This window comes from Poeciliopsis prolifica, unplaced genomic scaffold (assembly GCF_027474105.1).
Source record: "Poeciliopsis prolifica strain line A6 unplaced genomic scaffold, Auburn_PproV2 SCAFFOLD005, whole genome shotgun sequence".
Lineage (NCBI taxonomy): Eukaryota > Metazoa > Chordata > Actinopteri > Cyprinodontiformes > Poeciliidae > Poeciliopsis > Poeciliopsis prolifica.
Genome location: NW_026562380.1, coordinates 11,694,588 through 11,717,667, shown reverse-complemented (window position 1 = coordinate 11,717,667; position 23,080 = coordinate 11,694,588). Strand labels below are relative to the sequence as shown.

Below are 23,080 nucleotides of genomic sequence, written 5' to 3'. Positions count from 1 at the left end.
CCACACTTTTTTCAGAAAAGCATATATAACATTTTTTAAAGACTAGATTAAGCTATAACTTAACTTGCGAACAAGTTGAGAAAGCCGAGGGAAAAATTTTTACACTCACGTTCGGGAGAGGTTGAAGACATTTTGGGAATCTCCGCTCACAATTTGATATGTGATTGGATCATTTTCTCTGTCTGTTGCCTGGAAGAAGAATAAAATGACACCAGAACCAGATAATGCTATCAACCTACAGAAGATCATGGCAGGGAGAAAGATAGGATGCATGAACATAACATAAATATTGATATTATACTATCATATGAAAGCAAAACATGAAGTCTACTGAACAAACTGTAGCAAAATTTGGACACTTCTTCATCTTATGTTGCAGGAATGTGCATCATAGACTGGGGATTTTAATTTGCGACTTACTTGCAGATTGAGAAGAATAGCTCCAATCCTCATGGCCTCGCTAATCTCCAGGTTATAGGTGAGAAGGGGGAAGCGGGGAGGACTCTGGTTGTTGGGTGGTAAAACCTCAACATAGACTGTAGTGATTGAGCTCCTGGATGACAGAAGTGCCCAACGATGGTATCAGTTTCTGTTTGAACATTTTTTTCCCTAACTGATTAAGTTAATTTCCAACACTTCCCCACATCTCAGAGAAAATTTGAAAGTTAGTTCACTCAAAGGCAGAGCTCTTATCAGACAGACCTTTTCCCTCGAAGCTTTCACTTACAGTTCATCTTCTAGCGAGATCACAAACACTTCTTGAAACAGTGAACACTACAACTGATTAAATACATGCCAGACAAAACAAAAAAAAATGTAATTCACATCACAAGTTAATACTATATGGTCACTAGCTAATACTATGTAGTCTGTGCAAAAGCAAAACAAGTAATTAAGAAATACCACTCAATTAAACAGGCAAATGAAATATGAGCTAAAATTAAGAGTAAGTTTCATGAGAAGAACAACTTAAAATCTGTTCTTTTATCATTATTAATCGTATTATCACTCTGATACAACTATATGTCTCCTTTCTGGTCTGGTAATACTGCTTAATCCCAAAAACAATGCTGGCAAAAGTAACAATTTCTGACAAGCAGGATTGATGGATGCTCATATTGCTGAATCATCTCCAAAGCAGCTCTTACATTCTGCCAAAACCTCTACTCAGAAAAGTATTTCAATGTGATAACCAAAACTTCAAGAGTAAACGTTGAATAGCATATTGCATGTTAAAAACAACTTAGTAAACAGTAATCATAGATGACTACTCTATCACAGTGTAAAACAAACTGAAACCAACAAACAAAAAAATTGAAAGAAAAATTGCCCATTTTTAATGTGTTAATGACCCATATGATTAATAACAAAATAAAGTTCATATTTCATCATTGTTATATGACAAAGATATTGTATGCATGTACCTTTTCTGGGTATCAGGTGCATTATCAGAGGCTCTGACCGTCAGTGCATAAGATCGTCCTACAGATAAGACGACACCAGGCGCCACAGTGATGCGTCCAGAGCGATTATTAATAACAAAATCTCCCTGGGCTCCAACCAGAATCTCATACGTTACCAGGCCATTCAGCCCCTCATCAGCATCCACTGCAGTTAACTGAGAAAACAGAACAAGAAAAAATAGTATGATAACACATTATCAGCACAATCTGTCTGCTTTCTGTTCTGCAGTTTGTATTTTTAACCGGAGGGGATTACAGCTAACATTACTTATGAAACAGTCAAACAGCAAATCTATTTTTTTCACAGAGGTTTGTGATGCTTGTTTCTGTGCAACATAATTCTTTTTCATGGACATGCAACATATATGTAAAAGTTAAGAGCTGTGTATTCTACTGGTAAAAACTACAAATTAATGTTTACATTCCACTTCACGATTTGTAAAGAAATAGATTAAATATTATTTTTTTCAAGGTAATAAGTGAATTCAAACATTTCTCCAACCTTCAAACTCCAAATGCATTAAGGACATTCTGCTGTTTGTAATTATTAGCCTTCATGCTGCAGCTGACCTCGTATCTTTAAAGCTTTGAAACTTTAATCTAAGCTTTCACGACCTCCTTTTTCCATGACACTGACACTGGAGTAAAAGTTGTAGCATCAAATAAGCTTCAGTACGCTCAGTGGGGACTTCAGCTCACATAAACAGCTTATAAAATCGGTTAAGCGGTCAGAGCAGACACTCTGTAACCTCTGGCCTCATTTCAGGCAGGGTGAACTGGCTGCTTAAAAAAATAAAGATTAAACTTGACCTTTTCTGTGTCTTATTCTTTTATTTTGTTTTGGAGAGGCTGTGCTGTATGAACAGATCAACTAAAGAAGAAGAAAAAGAAAAAAATATGCTCAAGCAAAATGCACTTTGTATAGATGGTTTATAAAAGCGTACACACACTTGTATTTGTGTACTCTGACTTGCAAAAGCCACCATAATTTTGGAATCTTTTCACAAGTTTCTACGCTAAAACACTAAAACCTCTTTTTATATAATTGCAACCTTATGAGATAGACCAAGATTAAGCAGTGCATATTTATAAGGTAAAAGTAAAATGACACATGGTCTTCTATTTTTTACAAATAAAAATCTGAAAACTTTGGGTTGCATTTGTAACCAGTTCCCTTAAATTGATCAAACCAGTCAGAGCTGGTAAATAGACTCCATCTGTATAAATAAATACAGATGTTCTGCAAAGGCCTCTAATGTTACTGGAAAAGGTTATTGAACAAACAGCATCTTGAAACTCAAGATAGGGCACTCTATTGCACTTTTATTTGTGCTCTGCTTCCCTCATATGAACTACTTTCTGTTGATCGATCACATACTTCATGTTAAAATACACTGATGTTTGAAAAAGTCTGAGAAAAGTTCAAGTGGCATGGATACTATCTATCCATGTTTGATTGTCTTTGTATATGTTTGACAGAAATAAAAATAAAGACATGAAAACCTTTAAAGTCAGTGTAGTAATTAAATCAAAACAATGACCCAAATCCATTGAGCAATCCAAAAATGATTTAAGTAATGGAAAAGCAATCCTGCTTTATTTCCAAATCCTGTTGTATGCTGTAAGAGGGGTTGATAAATTGCTATCACAAAATCGTTCTGCTATGACTTACTGATGCCAGAGAAAAAAAACATTTTCTCTTCCATGTCTGTTATGACGGCAGATAAGACAAAGGGATATGCTCCTGGGCTTTGCCTGTCAACACAATGGCTAAGACTGTTGTGGTTATTCTTACTGAGCATGAAAAAGCATTTGAAAGAGAGATTCTGTGTGATGGGGACAAAGTCCAATGTCTCAGTGGTAAATGGAAAAAAAAAAAAGAAACAGAAGGCAAAATGGAAGAGAATGATCGCTCTGGATTGATTACCTGTAGCACCGTCTCCCCTGGCTGCATGTCTGTAAAGACTTCAACATTGTAGGAGACCTGAGCAAACGTGGGCGTATTGTCATTGGCATCAATAACCAGGATGTTGACGGTTACTGGACTACTTTGTTGGACACCATCTGATGCCACCATCTGAAAACACAAAAAAGAGAAACACTTAGAAAACTGAAGACCTATACACAAAGAACACTTTTGCAAAGGAATCAGATTTTCTTTTTTTTTTTTATTCAAGCTTCAAAGATGTATGGTTCTGGCATGTCACTGTATTTAAGAAACTCCTCTGTATATGTTTATTTTTCACTTTGTGAGAGTAAAAGAAATATCTTCAAAGGCGATTGCTGCCAGTAAGTTTGCCTGAAGGATGTTTTTCAAACCGAGAAATCTATGTTTACTTGTTTGTGGCAGGTCTGATCTCCAGCTTTTCTGAAAGGAGCAAGGAAACAGACTAAGCAGAACAACACATCAAGAGCAGAAAACAGAGAGGATTGAACCTATAGCTGTGTCAGGAACACTAACAACAAATATCTCAATGCAGACAATCTCTTCCCAAACTGACAAGGTAAGCTTAAAATGTACAGTATATTAATAGCTTTTTGTTGCAGGGGGAAAATGTGTGTAGTAAAGATATACTTCTGTTCATCATACAACTATCCTTTTCACTTTTGATAGCCTTGTTTGGTCTTAAATAAAGCCTACTGAGATTTGCATAACTCTGTACTGTTTATGTAAAAATCATTGCGCACGTTTTCAGCAGGGTGGATGTAGAAGCTCGATTTAACCTTTACAATAGAAATTTTAAAATCGCTCTTGAATCATAATGGCATCAGATAAGTCAATTATGGCTTAATTTTTTCATCTTAACATCAATATCTTTACTGTAACAACTTCATATTCTTAAATGGCAAAGCTTCTTTTTATTGAACAGACTTTGTAACAAGACCTTCATAAACCTTCTATTCAGCGTTTGAGAGCACAACCACTTAAGCTTTTTTTTTCTACTTTGACAATTTTGCTTCAAGTGAAGATATTGTTCTTAATAAGATATCTAATTATTTGCATTGAAAAAAAATGCCATAATAGATACATTTTGCCCCAAAAATTATAATTAAAAAACTCAGATTTTCAACAACCCATTCAGTATGTGTCTCTGCTACGTTGATTAATATAGCTTTGAGAAGTACTTGTGTGAAAGCAGAACAACACACACTGAATGCTATACCTGCTCGTTACAGTATTACAGAGCCTAGACAGATAGGAGCATGGATTACAATAGAAGCGTATTGATTCTGGGAATTGTTTCAGAAATGTGAAAGTACAATATACCAATACGGCTTGTTAAGAATGCAAAGACAAACTACACTTGCGACACCAAACAGTATGTAAACAAACTTCTTGCACTAGTTATGCCTGCCTATTCTACCTGAAATATTTTAATAAAAACAAGTTTTGCCATGTGATATTCCCAATGTCTTGAGTGTCAAAACATTTAAATCTTTCACACAAGAACAGCCTTTGTTTGAACTGTGACCTATTTATGACAACCAAGTGTCATGAATACACCATAGTGAAAATGTTCACAGTAATTCCATATCTTCGTGTAACCCGCAATTAGTCAAAGACTTTTATTTGTGCGGGCCCACTTCCAGTGTTGTCCCAAACTCTGCCAGCTTATTTAAAGCTGCAGTTTAAACATTCTCAGCTGTTCCCCTGTGATTGTGGCTTGCTGTTGGCGTCTTCTTCACAAACGCACCAAAATCTTTGAATTCATTGATTTGATTGCCTGGTGAGTTTATTTGATAGCACTATTGCTTTTATATGTGAAACCTTTGCTCGATTGCTCATTGGAGCATTGTTTTATTAGAATTATTGGCACGGTTTAACTGGACAATCACCTGGATTTTGGTACAGCTGATTGTGGCTAAGTATGCCCTTCTCTCTCTGAGAAGGTAACTCGTTGCTGAATTTTGTGCATGTTTTGACACGTTTACAAGGATTTTGAGGCAGTGAAGTTAAAATGAAATTGATCAGAATGTAGCTACACTTAAGTTTGATATTGCGCAATATATATATATATATATATATATATATATATATATATATATATATATATATATATATATATATATATATATATATATATATATATTCCTCATCTGGATCTGAAGATGGCGAGCTTGAAACAAAAATGACTGTGAACTTTATGATTTTGGATATTAATTTATTCTGAGTCAATTATCTTTTCTCACTGTACTGTTGTAATTGTCTATCTGTATACAAATCGCTTAATATATATGCACCAAAACCAAAAGTACTGTTTTTGTTTTTTTTCATTCAAAAAAAAAGCCAATGTTCTGATGCTGCTTATGTAGCCGCAGTTAGCTGCCTAGCCCATAACTCTTACATTTGGTAGTTTTTGACTTTTAATGGAATTTATTTGAATATATCAACATCTGTCAGCTCTTCAAATAAGCTGCTTTCATTTTCCAGTTTGTGTGTCAGCAAAAGACATGAATGCCTTTGAGGAACATTTATCGAACACAAACGCATTTTATGTTGCTCTTCACATATAACATTGTCCTTCTAAAAATGCAAGTTTTAATTGCAAAGTTCAGCAGTCAACTTACAATGTCAATAATTATCACTGGCAGACAGGGCCTGAGCACTTGCCAGTCACTTATTAGTCACTCGGGCTTCGAATACAATAAACCACATATAGCAGTCTATTGAAAATACAAACCTGACCACAGCACAGTGAGAAAAAGGTCAACCTTGCACACACACAACACAAACTCCTTCAGTTTCTATACAAAATTTGAGCTTACTAGTCCAAGGAAAGGATGCAGCTCATTTACTGTCAGAGACGCATTTCAGCAACAAAGCAGTTCAAAGTGCTTAACATGAGAAAACCATAACACAGTAACCTAATTCTGGAATATGGAATGAGGGTGTTATGTGTGCATTTTTGAGCTACATATTATGTTATGATGGTATGATTCTTTAATGCATGTTTGAGCAATAATTTAATCTCCCTTTGCAGCTAATCTGAGTACATAAACATTTTCTCTAATCAAGTGCCACCTTTTCCACAGAATTCCTTCTCGGATCTGCAATCTCCAGTTGAGCCTCCGCATCACAGAGCAACCCCTCTTCCACTCGGCTCGTTCAGACCACTGACAGCAGCCATTAACAAGCACCTGGTGGAACTGCACATCTACTGAGGTCATGTTAGGAATTATTTCTCAGTGAAATGCTGCTAAGAACATAGTAGATGACTTAAAGGAGAAATGAATGTAATGATGTGATGAAGGCAGAGTGTCAGAAAGAGTAGGAGCTTCTTAAAGTGACAAAATCAAGGTGTTAATTTGAAAAGTATAATTTTTTTCAAGTCACGGTTGATATGCATTACATTTTTATAATAAGTTAAGATGTATTTTCTTGATTGTCACAGGTAGTGTGACTTTAATTTTTAGTCAATCTTTTCTATTTATTTTTAAGGAAAGCAATATGTCCTTTAAATGGTACCTGGTAAAATAGGTTCCTGATCACATTTTAAAGGCTTCAAGACATGCTTTTATTTGTTAAATCAATACCAAATTAAACGCAAAGTATAGAAATTCATGACGCTTACAATGTCATGATGAACTACATTCAAATTTTGTCCATTTGTACCCATCTCCAAGTGCCTCTTTAACAGTAACAGGATAGCACACACAGAATGAGAGAGGTTAGACCTCAGGGCTGTTTTGAGGATGCCTGCACTGAGCTTGAGACTCACCGTGAAAGTATAGGTCATCTGCTTCTCCCGGTCCACAGGTTTCAGAATCCTCAGGTAGCGGATTATACCAGTTGGGGTCAGGCTGAAAATTGTGCTGTAGTCAGCCAGGGTAATCTTCACCATAGGGTCTTTGGTCTTTCCGACGGAAAGAGACACCACAAGAGACATGTAACCACGGTGACACTGGTGCTGTGACACTTTTTTTTCTCCCCTAAAGTCGCAGCTGTGGCACTCAGAAACCTATCAAAAATATATTTTGATGTGCTGAAGTTTTGGAAAAGTCATTTGCTGGCAGGTGTCTCCACAAAAAGAAAGCATGAGCAGATGACAAAACCATTAAACTACGTCAGTTGAAATAAAGTTGCAGCGAAAATATAAACGTACCACATCCAGGTAGTTGTAGTTTTTAATTTTGTGCTTTTAAAAATGCCCTTGACTCATTTTTAAGGGTCAATAATGATATTAGTTACACCATCAATACATTTCCTTTAAAGTAATAGAAAATGCTATTTCTCTTGTCTCATGTCTTAGTTTTACAATTCTGTAAAATAAAGATGTAAATATATGAAGATGGACACACATTTGAAGTAAGATCATCATCATTGGAATACCAAAATTTATTTCTATGAATAGTACAGACTATGAATTGTTAACTGGCTTTAAATTCAGAAATATTATGTCCATAAAAGATGGTGCTTCTGTTTCTGGAAAAAGAAAGCGAGCAGTTAAGCTGTGAATCAAAAGAAAATGTGATACTGCACTTGCTTAGCATCCGTATGAAAATGAAGGCAAAATCCTTTCAAACATTTTAAGAATGTCTATTTTACTGACGACATCTTTTTGTCAATTTTCAGAAAAAAAAGCTGGAGTTTATTATGCTCCATTGCTGCTGGTCAGCTTTGATTCATGCCAACAAAGACTCGTCCTTAGAAAGGTTGGTAAACATTAAGCCTGGGTAGATTATTGATTTTATCTGTGACTCCACTTTGATTTGTTCATTATCTCCAAGTAAGGGGCAGAGAAAAGGGATATTTTGATAGTTCTTCTCAGTTTTATGTAAACACACCAAACTGCTAAATTTGTCAACTTTGTAAAAACAAATATGATGAATATGCATGTATTTTTTACAAATTACACACCCAAAGATCAAATCACACAACCATGCCAGAGAAAAGACAACATTCCAAGAGAATAGTTGGATATGTTTGCACAGAAATATAAATATGAATAAAAAGAGCAGTAAATATAGATATATTTATGACTTCAAACACATGCAGGGTCATTGATATACAATATAAGAATACACTTCTCCAAAACTACAAATATTATGATAAAGAAACATCCATCACAACTGGAGACCTGCTTGACATATCATCACTTGTTAGGGTTCTCTTTCCCCTTTTTAATAAAAGCCTTAATTTTCCATGTGTGTTAAAGATCTCCAGCAATGAGAAATGGCTTTAATTTGTTTGCAGCTTCCGCAGAGTGATGCATGCATTAACAGCAGGGATGTCCTGAGTCAATTTGTTGGAGCGTAGAAAAATATCTGGTTCAGAAATATAATTGGACTGGGGCTGCCTGAGTAAAGCTTTTACCCATCGGTTCTTGTTTTTATTGTAACTTCTGCTTCATGTATGGAACATGAAAATCGTTTTTTTTGTTCTTTTTTTGTTTATTTTTTTAAAAACTAACACGTGTCCAGATGTTGTGAACAATGAAGTTGTTCTATTGAGCAATGCAAACATGTTTTTTTTTTCTTCTTTTTTTTACCTGGTATTAAATCAATATATTAACCTTCACACATTTCACTCAAAATATGTTAAAAACATCTCTTCAAAGATATTATGTACAATCTGTTGAACACTGTTTATCAAACTAAGTTTATGTTTGTGACACTGGCTTAATGCAGCATTATTAATGCTACCAAATTCCTTGAATTTGATTTAGTTTACTTTACTTACTAATATAACATACTGCATTGTACTATTTAATATACTTTACTGGCATATTTTAAGCTCCTATGTGCACATCGCCACTGTGCAGATGTGTATCACTTTTTAGACCATAAATACTGGATAAAACTAATCAGAAAGTACTAAAAACGTTTTAAAATGATTCAAATTGGGAAATTTGGAGCAACAGAAATTGGGTCAGGACATCCTTCCATTACACAGTGTGTCATTTCGTGGAACGTCACCCGCTTTTACCCACAGGTGTATCACCAGGAGCCAGCTATGTGTGAATAAGCACAAAAATAAATAAATAAATTGCTAAATATGTGAAAATCAAAAGGATTAATAAATGAAAAAGAAATAAATGAATAAAAAAATTAATGAACAAATAAGTAAATAATTAAAAAGAAGCAATGACTAAAGAGAATGAATGAATAAAACAAGCAAAAAAATGAACATAATGTATATAAATATTACTGAGAAATACAGTACATCTAATTTAAGAACTAATGAATGAATGAATAAATGCATTAATTAAATTAACGACTAAATACATATATAAAGTATTGAAGATTGTAGAGTGTTTAACGCGCTAAAGGCTTTTCTCTGTTTCTACCTCTTCAATGTCATTATCCAAAGCGATGATTCCTAGCGGGGCTGTGAGGTTGGCACTGGCAGAGATGGTCGTGCCCACTGGGGAGGCCTCGCTCACGTATCCCTGATAGGTGGCAAACTGAAAATATGGCGCCTGATTGTTCTCGTCCAGGATTTCAATAATGAGGTCAGCGTAAGCCGGTAGGGGATGTCCATTGTCCTGTTCTGCCTGCATAGAAAAAAAAAAGGATCAAAAAAGAAGTACAAGAGGAAAATGTCATTCTGAGAAACTTCCAAATGAAAGATATTATGTTCCACCTTTTATTGTAGGTAAGTACAGGATAAAAGATAGGATAAAGTTAGCTAGTTTAATTTCAATTAGAAATGAATCTATATTGACAAATTTTATCAGGTGCTCCACTAAGGACTGGTACATACTAATTGCCAGGGCACTTAATGTAAATACCATTGTTTGAGGTAGAGAGCACATAATTACTGGCTCTTCCACTTTGTCAAATGAATGATCACCGATGGAAGGAGAATTCTAGCAGAGTCGAAGCTAAAATTAACCTCTTAACTATTTAATGTATTTCTACTGCATCAAACTCTGTCTCTCTTGTGTGCACGCGTGTGTGTTTGAAGTCAATTATGCGTCTCCAGTCTTAGTTTCTGTGCTGTGTTTCTGTTCTGCCTGAAACCTGATTGATTAACCATGCAACAATCTGATAAAACAAAATCCCCACTAATCGCCTTACCACGTTGATTAACTTTCTCCAAAAAACTAGATAGCTGCATCTGTCTGGCAATGTTGTTCTAATATTTTACCCCACAATAAAGTTGAGGAAAACAAATAATATCTAATCAGATATTTTTATGTTTTTGAATAAAAAGCTGTTAAAGTAAAAGAAAAAAAATTATAAAGCTTCTACAAATTCAGATTTGCTTTTCTCGTCTTCTGAAAATGAATATTTAGCAACTGACAACTTTCTTTACCTTTTACTGGTTGTTTAGTTGAGCAGAGAGAAGAAGCAAGCAAGCTGCCAAATGTTAAACATGTGCCAAACATTTTGCAAATGTGTTTTATGGTGATGCTGACCAGAAAGTAGACTTTTTTTTGTTTTGTTTGGTTTAGCCAAGGTTTTCGGACTCTGCAGCTTTGCATCCTTTTCACAAACATAAAGCAATAAAACACACTGAACAAGTATAGATAATAGGAACAAAACTTAATGTTAATATCTCCTTTTGTGCATTTTTCTTTCTAATACATACCTGAAAAGGTTTTAATAAAAACCTACTAAATTGTTCAGGGACCCAATTAATATTTTTTTGGTGAGTCCACAACACAGACCGATATTTCAGCATTTCATATAAAACTTAAGAAGCTATTTGTTGAGCAGTCAAAGGTAAAGCTGACAGCCAAGGCTTTTATCCTCACCCACTCCAGTGGAGTGGATCAGATTCCAACTCTGTGGTCATATGGGGCAGCTCTGAATGCAACAATACGTGAAAGCATGTGTAACAACACAGATGTTTTCTGTTTCAGAGGAAGAGAGTCATTTGACAAGATAATATTCCTAACCTACTATTGGATGTTTGTGGTGAACAAACTTGAAATAAAAAAAAAATACAAGATTTTTTATTTTTATTTATTCAAATATAATATAAAAATGTGCAAAATGCATGCGAATATATGTAACTCCTTTGCCTAAAAGACTTACAAACAAGCTCAAAATCTTTCAAGGTGTACCTTACCAGCTTTGCACAGCTACGGAATACATTTTTAATCATTCTTCTTTGCAACACAATGTAGCTCAATAAGTTTGGATGGATTGTGTCTGTAAATTTCATGTCTCAATTAGTTTTATATTTTATAACCGCTTCATTATATGCAAATATTTTGTGTAAAAAAAATATTCAAAGTTTTCCAAAGCAACTCTTTTATGTAAGAACTATAGCTACATAAAAAATAGATTTGCAGTTTGCATGTCAAATAGTTGCTTTGTCAAGAAATCCCCTCAGATGTGGTGAATTACTGCTCATGCAGACATACCATTAGCCTTTTCGCTACTTGATGTACGTTTACACGACTGCCATACTCTTTCCATTTTAGAGGTTGACTTAAAAATTCAAAACTTATATTGCTGTTTTATAACCTAAATTTGTTTTAAACACTTGTATTGCTTTTTCTCTTTGGCTGTCTGGTGGTTTCTTCTGTCTTCATAGAGCAATTTCACTAATGTTCTGCGACAAACCTCTGAGACCATTACAGAACAGCTCTATTTGTACTTAGCTAAAATTAGACCTAGCTGGGCTCTGTAGAGGATACTGTGAAGGCAACTGGTTTTGCAGGATTTTTTAGGGGTATCAGAGCAAGCAGGATGAATATGAACGTATCCTGTGCTTCAAAGGTGGTATTATGTAAAATTGACATTTTTAGCTTTATATTATTTAATGTTTTCTTGATTTGCATGTTTGACAACTCCTTGAATCTCCCCTGTCAACCATTTGGGGGTGCCTAATCAATTGCTCTCACAAAGCACCACCTTTTCCACAAAGCTCCTTCTTGGAGCTGCAGTCTCCAGACAAGTTTCCTGCCACACAAAACACCCGGCCCCTGGCCCCTGTCCCTTCCCCACTCAGACTAGTGGCAAAACAGCAAACACCTGGTGGAAGTGTGCTTCACCTGATCTTCTTCTCATTTTAATGCTTGATTATAAAAGGCATGTCGGAGGAACATTGTTGTAATGATGTGCTGAAGGCAGAGGGTTGGAAGGAGAAGGAGCGTCTTAAAGAGACGGAGACCAATTTCAAGATGGCTATTGTGAAGTTAATTTCTTTTTAAGTTATGCTTGATATCGACAGCATTTTTGTCACTGAATTTAACAAACTTGCTTGACTCTGGTATAAAATGGCACCATCTTCCTACATCATACTGTTCCTTTAAGAATTGCTAAAACAAGCAAAAAACGTTAACTTTTTTTTTTTTCCACATATGCACTACAAGGTGCGGCTCTGTCACATACAATTTATGAATGCGTGTCTGAAATTACTATCCAAGTGTGTTAGATTTTTATTTATTTGAGTTTTTATAAAACTCAAATAAATTACAGGCAGCTGAATAAAACTGTTCCACAAAATCTACAAAATAAGTTTAATTTACAAAAGATGTTTATGTGAATTTCCTCTGCTCTACTGTATATAGTAATTGTATTTGACTTAAATATATTTTGTATATTATGAAAACAAGTGTTTCTTTATACTCTCATTACTTTCCAAAAACCAGTAATGAAAATGCTAAAACTGTTTCGATGCGGAATAATTACCAACATTTAAAAACATTGTTGTCTCTTCTTCCTGCACAGCTGGCCGCTAACAGCTGCTTCAGCAGCAATGAATTAGCACAAATCAGAAGCAGCACCCTCTCAGCTTTACAAAATGTTTAAAAGCTGCAAATTACACCTGACACTAACATAGAAACTAAAGCAAATGAATGTGATCCAGTTACGCTGGTGCTGAAGTCTTTCCCCCCACTGTAAGCACAGATGTCACATCTGCCTCCCACACCGGGGAAGCTTCACACAAATGGTGAGGCTCAGAAAATCCAGATGGAGAGAGAGTCATGACCTAAACATTAGTTTAGGTCATGACCTGGAACTACTTTTGTGAATTAGCTTGATTTTGATGGCTTTGTGTTTCAGAATGTGGATTGCAGCACAATAATATACATGTGCATCTGAATTCCAGAAGTGAGTTGAGCGTTCTCCCAGTTGTCTGTAAATTCAGTTTTGTTCACTTACAAATTTTACTTTTTCGTTACACGTACGAAGATTGGCGATTCACTGCTGTTCAGCTTTTTCTCTATTTGTGAACAATTTCTCTTACTAGGCTTCGCTGGTGTTCCAAAGCCACCCAATCCAATCTGATAGAGGCCAATGACTGTTCTTCATCTAACATGAAATTTCTTTAGATCAGTGGAAAATGTGTCTATTTTTGTTATCTTTTTGCAACGGGATATAGAAAAGTAATTTTTTGTTCGTACAGGCACTCCCATTCAGTCTTGATCCCTGACAATAATTTTGGAGGTAATTTTGATCATTTTTCTCCTTGAAAGATTCAATAAATTCAGATTTATTTGGGTTATATTGTGTAGTATGAAACCTTATTTGACAATCTGAAACATTTACATGTGACAGAAAAGCAAAAACCAAAGCACTGCATGAAGGAATCCTGCACCTCAAAAACATTTGGCCCATCCAATTTTAACCTCTTCTTAAGTGAACATCACATCTGTTATTGTCTGTCACAAAGTTATTTCAGACCATGCCTCTCAATCTTCAACCATTTTTCCTTTTTTTCCAGTGATAAAACAAAACCCTCAGCATGTCGAACCAGCGATCCAATCTGTGCACAAAAACACCAGAGGAGGAAGCGCTCTTATTGATTCTACATTATTCTGTCTACACACACTCACTTGCACAAAGACATGTATACATTTCTGTCTATAAGGGCTAAGACAGAGCATATTATTACACATTTCCCTTGTGATTTTACTCTTTAACGGTGTCCTTATTTTACAGAAACGCTGTTCAATGAGCCAGACTTTACAGCAGCAACACACAGTCCAGATTTAAAATTCAACGCTAACAAAAGGCCCCCCTCATCAATCAATCTTGATTTTCCTGTCCTGATTCCATCATCCTTTAAGTGTCATGCGGCTCCTCTTCCTCTCCTTCTTACCTCCCTAATTTTCTAAACAGTGTTTCTCCGTCTCCAGGCGGCTTGCACACCTGTCTTCGTCTCCTACAAGTCATATTGGTGGATGTACCTTTATCAAGATCGGTGATGACCATTAAAGAATAACAGATGTGTTATTCTGCAACCTGGACTCGAAGTGTAATATGCATTTACAGGAAGCATTAGGCATGTATGCCACATACACCAAATGTGATGCATCAGTAAACCCTCACTTCTCATTTTCCTGATCTTCTGAGTTCTCCATCTCCTCTAAATGACTTAGATAGATACGGCCTCCTACATTCTAAATACACATCCACCTCCATCTATCATAGTTTCCCCCTGCCTCCTCTTTGAACTGTCTCTCTTTCTTTCCTGATCCACACCATATCCTCCACACATGCAAATGTTCATATGTGATCAACCTGCCTTTATGTCTCATCTTGAAATAAAATCGTTCGCTCATCTCTTTGATTGCAGGCCATCCTGGTTAAATAGAAGGTAGTAAAGTGCTTGAAGGTGCCTGGAGGTTAGCAATAGAAAGTTCATCTGCACTGCTGCTCAGTCGGAGCAACACTGAACGCTCGCTGCTCAAAATTACGATTCAGGGCGTCGAAACTGCCTTTCCTCCTGTTAAGTCAATAAATCATAGCATCTTTCGCCCTCATGTTTTCTAAGCAGGCAAAGATAAGCTCACTGACCTTCGGGACTCAGGTTATCTAGGCAGAAAAGGTGAACATGAACACCAAAGTGTAAAATAAACTGTTTCACTTGCTCTGATAGCAATACATTGATAATGTAAAAAAAATATTTAAGGTGTAGAGTTGTGGAGTCAACAGATGTGTTAGCTTTGACTAGATCAAGAATATTAAATTATATGATATAATTTATTTATTTATTTTTTTTTCAAATTTAGTATTTACAAACTTTGAAGGCCTGAACACATTTCAACCAAAGAAATGCTGGTTTCGAACACATTTTTAAAATAAATTAAAAGTTATTACTATCTTAAAAAATGCAACACTGACAAGCTGAACAAGTGAAATTGAATCTCAGCTGTTACCTTTATGACAAGAGTGAACCGCTGATACAAGTCTCTGCTGACCGGTTTCAGAACGCGCAACTCTGCGGTGGTCCGGTTCAGGGAGAAATACTCTGAATATGTGTTTGGTTGACCTGCAAAAAGCAAAACGGCAACACCAGCAAAATCAGAGTAAATATTCACAGTACAAGTCATGACATAGGTGACCCAGAAGGATCCTTTTTTTCAATATAGGTTTCTAAGGAACCTACCAACCAAGATGTAATAAAGAATGCCAGGTCTGTCCGACGGGGGCTGGATGTTTCTGTCCATGTCCACAGCACGGATAGGTGGGGTCACATTCAATGGGTTCAGTTTAGTCTGCGTTAAAAGAGCAGATGGGAGTCAGAATAAAGATGAAAAATACATGTAATAAAATACAATTGGGAACAGAATCCTTCATACTGCTGGCAAATACAGATTTAAAAGAATCTATTAATTTTGTTGTTTGTTTTGTTTTTTTAAATTGAGATACCTTTTCATTTTTTATTTAAAAAATAATAAATTTTTGGTTGAATGGGCAGTTTCATTTACATTTGTCCACTACTTAATTAAACATTAAATAAATAAAGATAATTAAAAAAATAAATATACATTACCTCTGCAAGTAGTTTGTCATCATTGAGCCCTTAAAATATTTTCTCTGCAGTACCACACTATTTCCTAAAATGCTGAATGTAAATCAATCAATAAAAAAAAAAATCTTTCCAGGTCATTGGGCACATCATAAGCACAACCAGGTAACCTTGACAATGGCACTCTTCAGTATGGACACGTCGGTATGACTGAGAAAAGTTTCACTTTCAATCTGACTTTTGCCCCAGCATAGAACTGAAATTGCTGAATGTATTACTCTTGATTACTCTTTTAGATTAATCAATCTAAAAGATGAGATTAATTAAAAATAAAATAAAAGAAAAGAAATTGGCGAGGAAATTCTGATAATATCAAGAATAAGTCAATGTTGGTTTTATTTTTGGGAGTAATAATCAACCAGATAATTGATTATCTGCAATGTCATACAACACTTTTGGAGAAGTTTCTCATCACCACATTTGTCACTGTACCAAACAGTAATGTACATCAAGGATATTATGTTACAATGATTTTGGCTACTTCCCTTGCTCCTGCATTCAGCTAAGCACACATTTACTCCAGTTCCACCTCCGCGCTATTGCACTAACATATGGTTGAGAGAAAATATGTTGAGTACTTTGCATTAAAGAATTTCTCTCCTCATGTGAAATGCCTCCATGTTGCTGCTACAGTATGTGCAAAAATAAAAAAAAAAGGCCTGTGACGAACATCCTTAGCAGACAGACACAAGGCAAAGAGTTCTCTGGTAAAAGACCTCCTCCCTGAGGGGGTATATTTATATCTTTCAGCTCTGGAGTAATCCTTACACCCCTCAGCAATCAGCCCTCTCGCTTTTACAATGTATGGAGGTGTACTAAATCAAATCCCCCTAGCTCTGCACAATGATGATTAGCTATAATACCCTCCTCCAGCAGTCATTATCCAGGGGACTCCACAGCCCACACTGTCTCCCCCAGGACAAAAAATAAATACGGATCAACTTAATATTGCCTGTCTCCCCATTGTGATTAATTGTATTCACTCATCAATTACGAGAAGACAAATCCCCCACTGGACAGACATGTTAGTATAACGATTATGCAACAGAATGGAGAGGAGACTGAAATAAAATTTTGTATGAGAACTGCAAAGCTTGCGTTGATTACTCATCTTACATGCTCCAAAGAACTCAAGAACCTGTTCTGGATGCTTAACAAAGATGATGGGCTTCGATACACTGATGGCCCAGTTTGCGAGGAAGTGAACTGGGCTTATTAATACTGTAAATATGTCAAAGATACCAGTGTCTTTAACATCTTTCAGCATGAATCTACAACTACTATATAGATTTGAAGTAAAAATAAGATTACATGGGAGGATATCTCAACATTCTTAAAATAGACAATAAAAAAAAAAGTGGAGCAGGGGTTCACTGATCAATATTCCTTAATTTTAGGGGTGATTTTATTTAACATCTATTCCTTCCCTTTGTTCTCACTTGAAAATAACTTCTTTAATCTCTCCCTGAAATGAAAATTCTGTGGCCAGAACCAAAAAAAACAATCCTCCACTCCAACTGCGGTGACACAAAAGGATGTGCGTTGACAATTAGGGAACCTGAAAGGTGCATCATGAGAGATACAGAAGTAGACTAAATTTGAAGATGCTGACAGTTGTGTCTCTGTCTGCCTCTTACCGGTTCAGTGAATTCAGGAATAGCAGCACGATAGGTGAGTGGGTTGCAGTCACGGGTGTTGTTCACCAAAATACAAGGCAGAAACATGGGACCCAGGTCGTCTCCATCTAAGACATCCACAGTCAGAGTTGTGGTAGCGGTTAGTCTGTTTGGTGGGAAAGGAGCACGGTCCTGGTGGGACAAAATAGAAATCAACTCGTCAACATTGATCCAAAAATTCATTTAACATACAAAAAAAAAAATCCATTCTCTATCATCTTCTGCCCAATCCACTTCAAGCTGATGTTGTGTTCTGCTTTGCTCTATGGGCATTGTTTGTGAAGTAATGTGAGGCCAAGGTTGGCTCGGTTGACTGATGTTATGATGTAAAACTTACATTTCAACAATGATGTCATTGCTCATAGTCTTGTCAAACATTTTGTTGAGGAAAACAACTCAGAGAAAACAACCAGGAACAGAGCTGTTCTCAAGAAAGCTTCCCTGTTGAAATAAATCCGCTGCGCAGCAGGAGTTAAAAAAACAGACTAATCAGCGCAGCTTTTCAAAGATTTACCTTTTCACTGTAAATTAACCCTTGACACAAGTGGAGTAGAGATTGGTCATATTACTTTCTTGCATTTTGTAGTCTGACAAGTACATGTCAGATTCAACAGTTTAGTAGGGTAACCATGACCAGCTAAGAAGAGAGATAGGTAAAAGTGGCTGAATGCTAAATTAACATCAGTGGGGCTGAGTAGGTGTTGATTCATCTGAATATATCGATGCGCGTAAAGCATAAGGAAAGTATAATGACGCTTTCTGTCTCCCTCAGGAATCAGAAATGGGAGTAATGTCCCATCCCGATAGATATTGTCCCAGCTGTAAGACAGAAAACCAATGTGTTCAGTTTGGTGCTGAACTATATGATGGGGCTTACTCCTATTACTATGAAAATATAATATGACAATGTTGCACAATAGCTGTATTGATTGCTCATAACACAACTACTGCATAATGTTTTCATGAATGGAATATCATCCTCTTCATTGCTTGTTTTTGAGTGAGTTAGAGGTGAAAACTGAAAATAGCTGTTGAATATTATCAATATGGGGGTAACATGATACAAAAATAACTGTTCAGTATGCACCTTGGTTTTGCAGCTGCAAACATTTCCACATTTCTTTGCTTGAAGTCAAACAGTGCATAAAGAGAAAACATCATGATCACACTTTTTTCTTCCACCAATTAATATCTCTGCTATACCAATAACCAGCTTCATTAGCTACGGTCTTTTGCAGCTCACCCTCCTTGTGGAGAGTGTCGATCACTGCTCAAAAACTTGACCTGAACAATTGAAATGCACATTTTGAATATATTCTAATTTATTGAGATGCACCAGTCAGCCACAACTGAGGAAGACATCTTGAACATCACAAAACAACTGTATTCAAAAGTACCTGTAGGCATAAAAGTTAGTTCACTTACACTGGCTCGGACCAATACCAGGTAGCGAGTTTTGTCCTCGTAGTTTAGCCTCTCAGCCAGGAGAATAATTCCTGAAAGAGTGTTCCCAACCCTTACTGTGTTGTTAGATACCTTAAAATGAAAAAAGAAAGCAAAGTAGGGTGATAAATCAGAAATTTTGATGAAATTACAGCAGCTTAAAAGGTCCTTAATCTGCTCTAACTTGTCCATATACCGGATCATTGGGATTGTAAAGGATGCTGTATTCTATTTGTCCATTGGGCCCATCATCAATGTCTGTTGCACCATTATTTCCTGAAAAGCCGGTGAAAATGGTAGTTCCAACTGGGGTGAGCTGAAAAAAAAATAGTGGGAGAAAAGGAAAAGAAAAAAAAAATCAGCTCATGAAGTTTTCTCTGGTAAGAACAAGAGCTTACAGGAGAGAGCCATCTTATTCAACTGGCACTATTGCCACTCTATCCCATTAATACAGAAAAATAAAAATAAAAAAGGGAAATGTAGCAGTCAGCAGCAGTCTGAAGGCTTTCGTGCGCCACTGACAGAATAACAAAACCTAAGTATGAGAACCACTGCTGTTCCCCAGAGCCCTGAGCAAAGTCCACAGGACCAGGCAGCAGGCAAGAAATGTTGTTCAGGGAAGTTGACAGCAATGTAGAATGACTCACTATACTGTTGGGGTAGCTGCAGATGGCAACATTAACAAAGTGTGACAGAAATTTTGAACTTGCAATGCATAAAAGCACTGTGAGCAGTAACAACTGCAGAGCTCTGCAGGGAGCTATATTTGATCTCAAAAACATGACTTCAAAGACTAAAGATTCACTTTCTAACTACTAGTTATATCAGCAGGTCAAAATGTACTGAAAAAGTACTGCTAGTAGAGCATACATATTTACAATATGAGAAGAAGCTCCTGTAGTGCACATCGCAAAATTTTTTGCTAATAACTTGTCCATAACCAAAACTAGAAACAATTTTTAAAGATTATTTGCATGAAAGGAAATAAACAAAAAAAAATACAAATCATATGAGCACAGGTGCATCTCCATGAATTAGAATATTATCAGAAGTTAATTTATTATTAACTTCTGATAATAATAAATATTATTATTAACTTAATTTATTATTATTTATTATTTACTCAGTTTTACTAAGTCCAGAATGACATGCTTATTTTTAATGATTATTTCCAATAATCATTGTTTTTATTTCTAATAAAACCCCATTTTAAGTAAAAAAAAGAAATACTCGATGTTCAAAGGAAACAAAATTTAATAAAGTTAAATTCATAACTACTGAAGTTATGAATTTAACATTCATAATGTCGTGAACATTCATAATGTCGGACGTGCTGTTACAAGTGTTACAAACTCCAAATTTGGTTGGACTAATTTATTCATATATTTATTTGACAATGCTTTACATGTTCTACCTAATGCTTAACAGACAGGTCAATCAAGCAAAGTAAACCTTCATACTTTGAAGGTGCTTTTGTTAGTCACAATCCTCTTAAGACAAAAACTCTTCTTTTTTCCTAATACCAGTTGCTTTCTTCCATCCAACTTTCTCTTTACATAAAACTCTGAACATTTTAGCAACCACCTTTTCTTCCTTGCTTTTCTTGGAGGGTTTCAATGACAGTTTGTTGGACAATTGTTGAGCCAGCAGTCTTCCCCATAATGATGTAAGACATAACATGGCCACAACGTGACATTTCTGCACATACAAATACTTGTTTTTGTTTGTCTTGCATAACACTGACAATTTCTGAGAAACTGTATTTTGTATTTTTGATGAGATGTGTACTATGATTATCTTATTGGTCCATACAGTATAAACAGTTTACATTTTGAAGTGAATATAGAGATAAATCGACTTTTGAATGGCCGCCCAGTTCATTGGGAAACCATATGGATTTGAGTCTGTTGTTGGATTATTATGAAAGATTACGTTTCTTCAGAGTTGACATCTCTTTATTCAATAATCAATTGACACCAGCGGGTTATGGTAAGAAGCATCCAGTATATGTTGGAATTTAAAATTCTTTGACAAACTCCAAAAAATTAAAAAGACACTTCTGGCCAACAGCAATATAAATGACAGTAGTATATCTGTTACCTCATTTATTGAAACGTAGTAGCGTGGCTGCTGAAACCGGGGGCTGTTGTCATTCTTGTCCCTCACAACAATTCGAACTTCGTGTAAAATAACCGTACCAACCAGCTCATTGGTGCATTGGACCTGAACCACAATTGTTGTGATGGAATTAGGTGGCTGCAAGACAAGAAAGAAAGAAAGAAAAAAACATTTTTAGTTGTTGCACTGATTTGATTTGTTGTACTTGGCAAGAAAAAATATTTCATACTAAAATAATGTTAAATACTTAAATTGTTAACTGTAAACACAAACCACATCTGTAGAATCCAGAAGAGACAACTGAGAGTCACAAATTATTTTTCAAATATTTCTGGTAAAAATTATGTTCTGTTAGGATGTGAGTAGAAAGCACTATCCTGTTATATTAACAGTATTTGTCAGTCAAAGCGTAAACTTAGCAACAGAGGTTAATGTGCCCTATAATTAAAGCATCAAAATATGTCTCAACCTAACATCTCCTGTGTTGTAATTTCTCCTATTGATATTTCTGAGTGCTCCCATCAATAACATAACATAAAATCCACCTCACGGCAATTAGCATATTATCCAAGATGCAGGTATGCATATTGGTCTGCATGAAGTCATCTAATTCTAGGCAGAAAATACTCTCATTATCCCTAATTCTGTTACTGCAAAAACAAACAGCAGGGAAATGCCATAAATACCAATAATAAAAAATAAACTGTCCAATTTTAAGAACTGAAAATGACTATTACTGTTTTAAGCAGAGTAAAAAGGTAAATGAAAACATATACATCTCACAAATGAAATGTTTATGCTTGAAAGTGCCAATTTTTCATCTCTCCTGTACTCACATCTCTGTCCAGAATACGTCCGGTGCTGTTGAGATAAAGTCTCTGCTGCGATGGTTCCAGTATAACCCAGTAATCATAGTTGTCAAGTAGAGTCAGAGATATGGTTCTGCCTGGGCCCTTAGCCCTGCCATTGATTTGCATGTTCTCCACCAAAACCGTACCTGTTCACACAGAATAAGTATCCATTTAATACAAGACACTTTACTTTTGCCATTTTATTTGAGGACTGGCAGGACACTAATGACAATGCAGTTAATTTCAGTTTATTTAAATAGCCCAAAGTCACAACAAATATTTCAACGCACTTTACAACACAAACAAGCCAAATTCATATAATCAAACAAATACAACAAAAATAGAATTCAACCATAATTATTATAACATAATAAAATAGTTACACTCTTTGGAGCAAACACTCCTTAAAGACTAGTACGTGGCAACAGTGGAAAATTTAAACACTTTTGTCGGGTGCTTTTAAGTATGCATCTGCAATCGTTTTTAAACTACAAAAGTGGCAGCATTTTATGTATAGTATTTTATTACCAACATTTCCAAAAAACAAACAATTAATTGTACAACCTTTTGGTAAACTGTGCAAAGAAAACCTTGAGGATGAATATTAAGATTTATCTAATGTGATCGTTCAGCGATTAACCAATCATATGAAGATCATATGTCTCCCAGGAACTTTAAGATGTTCCATTTTGTGTTTACATTATATACCAAGAATGAATTATCAATGTTTGTAGTTTTTTTTTTTTTTTTGTTGACATAGGAAAAGCTCAAAACTTTATCAGCCTACCTCAGAATCCTAGGCTTTAAATTACC

The 23,080-nt window shown here is 35.7% G+C and overlaps 1 protein-coding gene across 1 annotated transcript in view; it reads right to left on the bottom strand.

Moving 5' to 3' along the window:
- Positions 1 to 23,080, bottom strand: part of LOC129360130 (protocadherin-15-like) — a 151,921-nt gene that overhangs the window by 65,624 nt on the left and 63,217 nt on the right. The window contains exons 6-18 of the mRNA XM_055030243.1: positions 22,253 to 22,413; positions 21,399 to 21,554; positions 19,495 to 19,614; positions 19,281 to 19,391; positions 17,817 to 17,987; positions 15,757 to 15,865; positions 15,527 to 15,639; positions 9,752 to 9,958; positions 7,184 to 7,318; positions 3,391 to 3,540; positions 1,425 to 1,618; positions 421 to 553; positions 110 to 189 (exon numbers count right to left, since the gene is read on the bottom strand). Of these exons, the coding sequence (XP_054886218.1) occupies positions 110 to 189; positions 421 to 553; positions 1,425 to 1,618; positions 3,391 to 3,540; positions 7,184 to 7,318; positions 9,752 to 9,958; positions 15,527 to 15,639; positions 15,757 to 15,865; positions 17,817 to 17,987; positions 19,281 to 19,391; positions 19,495 to 19,614; positions 21,399 to 21,554; positions 22,253 to 22,413 (1,840 nt within the window). The remainder of the gene's footprint in view (positions 1 to 109; positions 190 to 420; positions 554 to 1,424; positions 1,619 to 3,390; positions 3,541 to 7,183; positions 7,319 to 9,751; positions 9,959 to 15,526; positions 15,640 to 15,756; positions 15,866 to 17,816; positions 17,988 to 19,280; positions 19,392 to 19,494; positions 19,615 to 21,398; positions 21,555 to 22,252; positions 22,414 to 23,080) is intronic.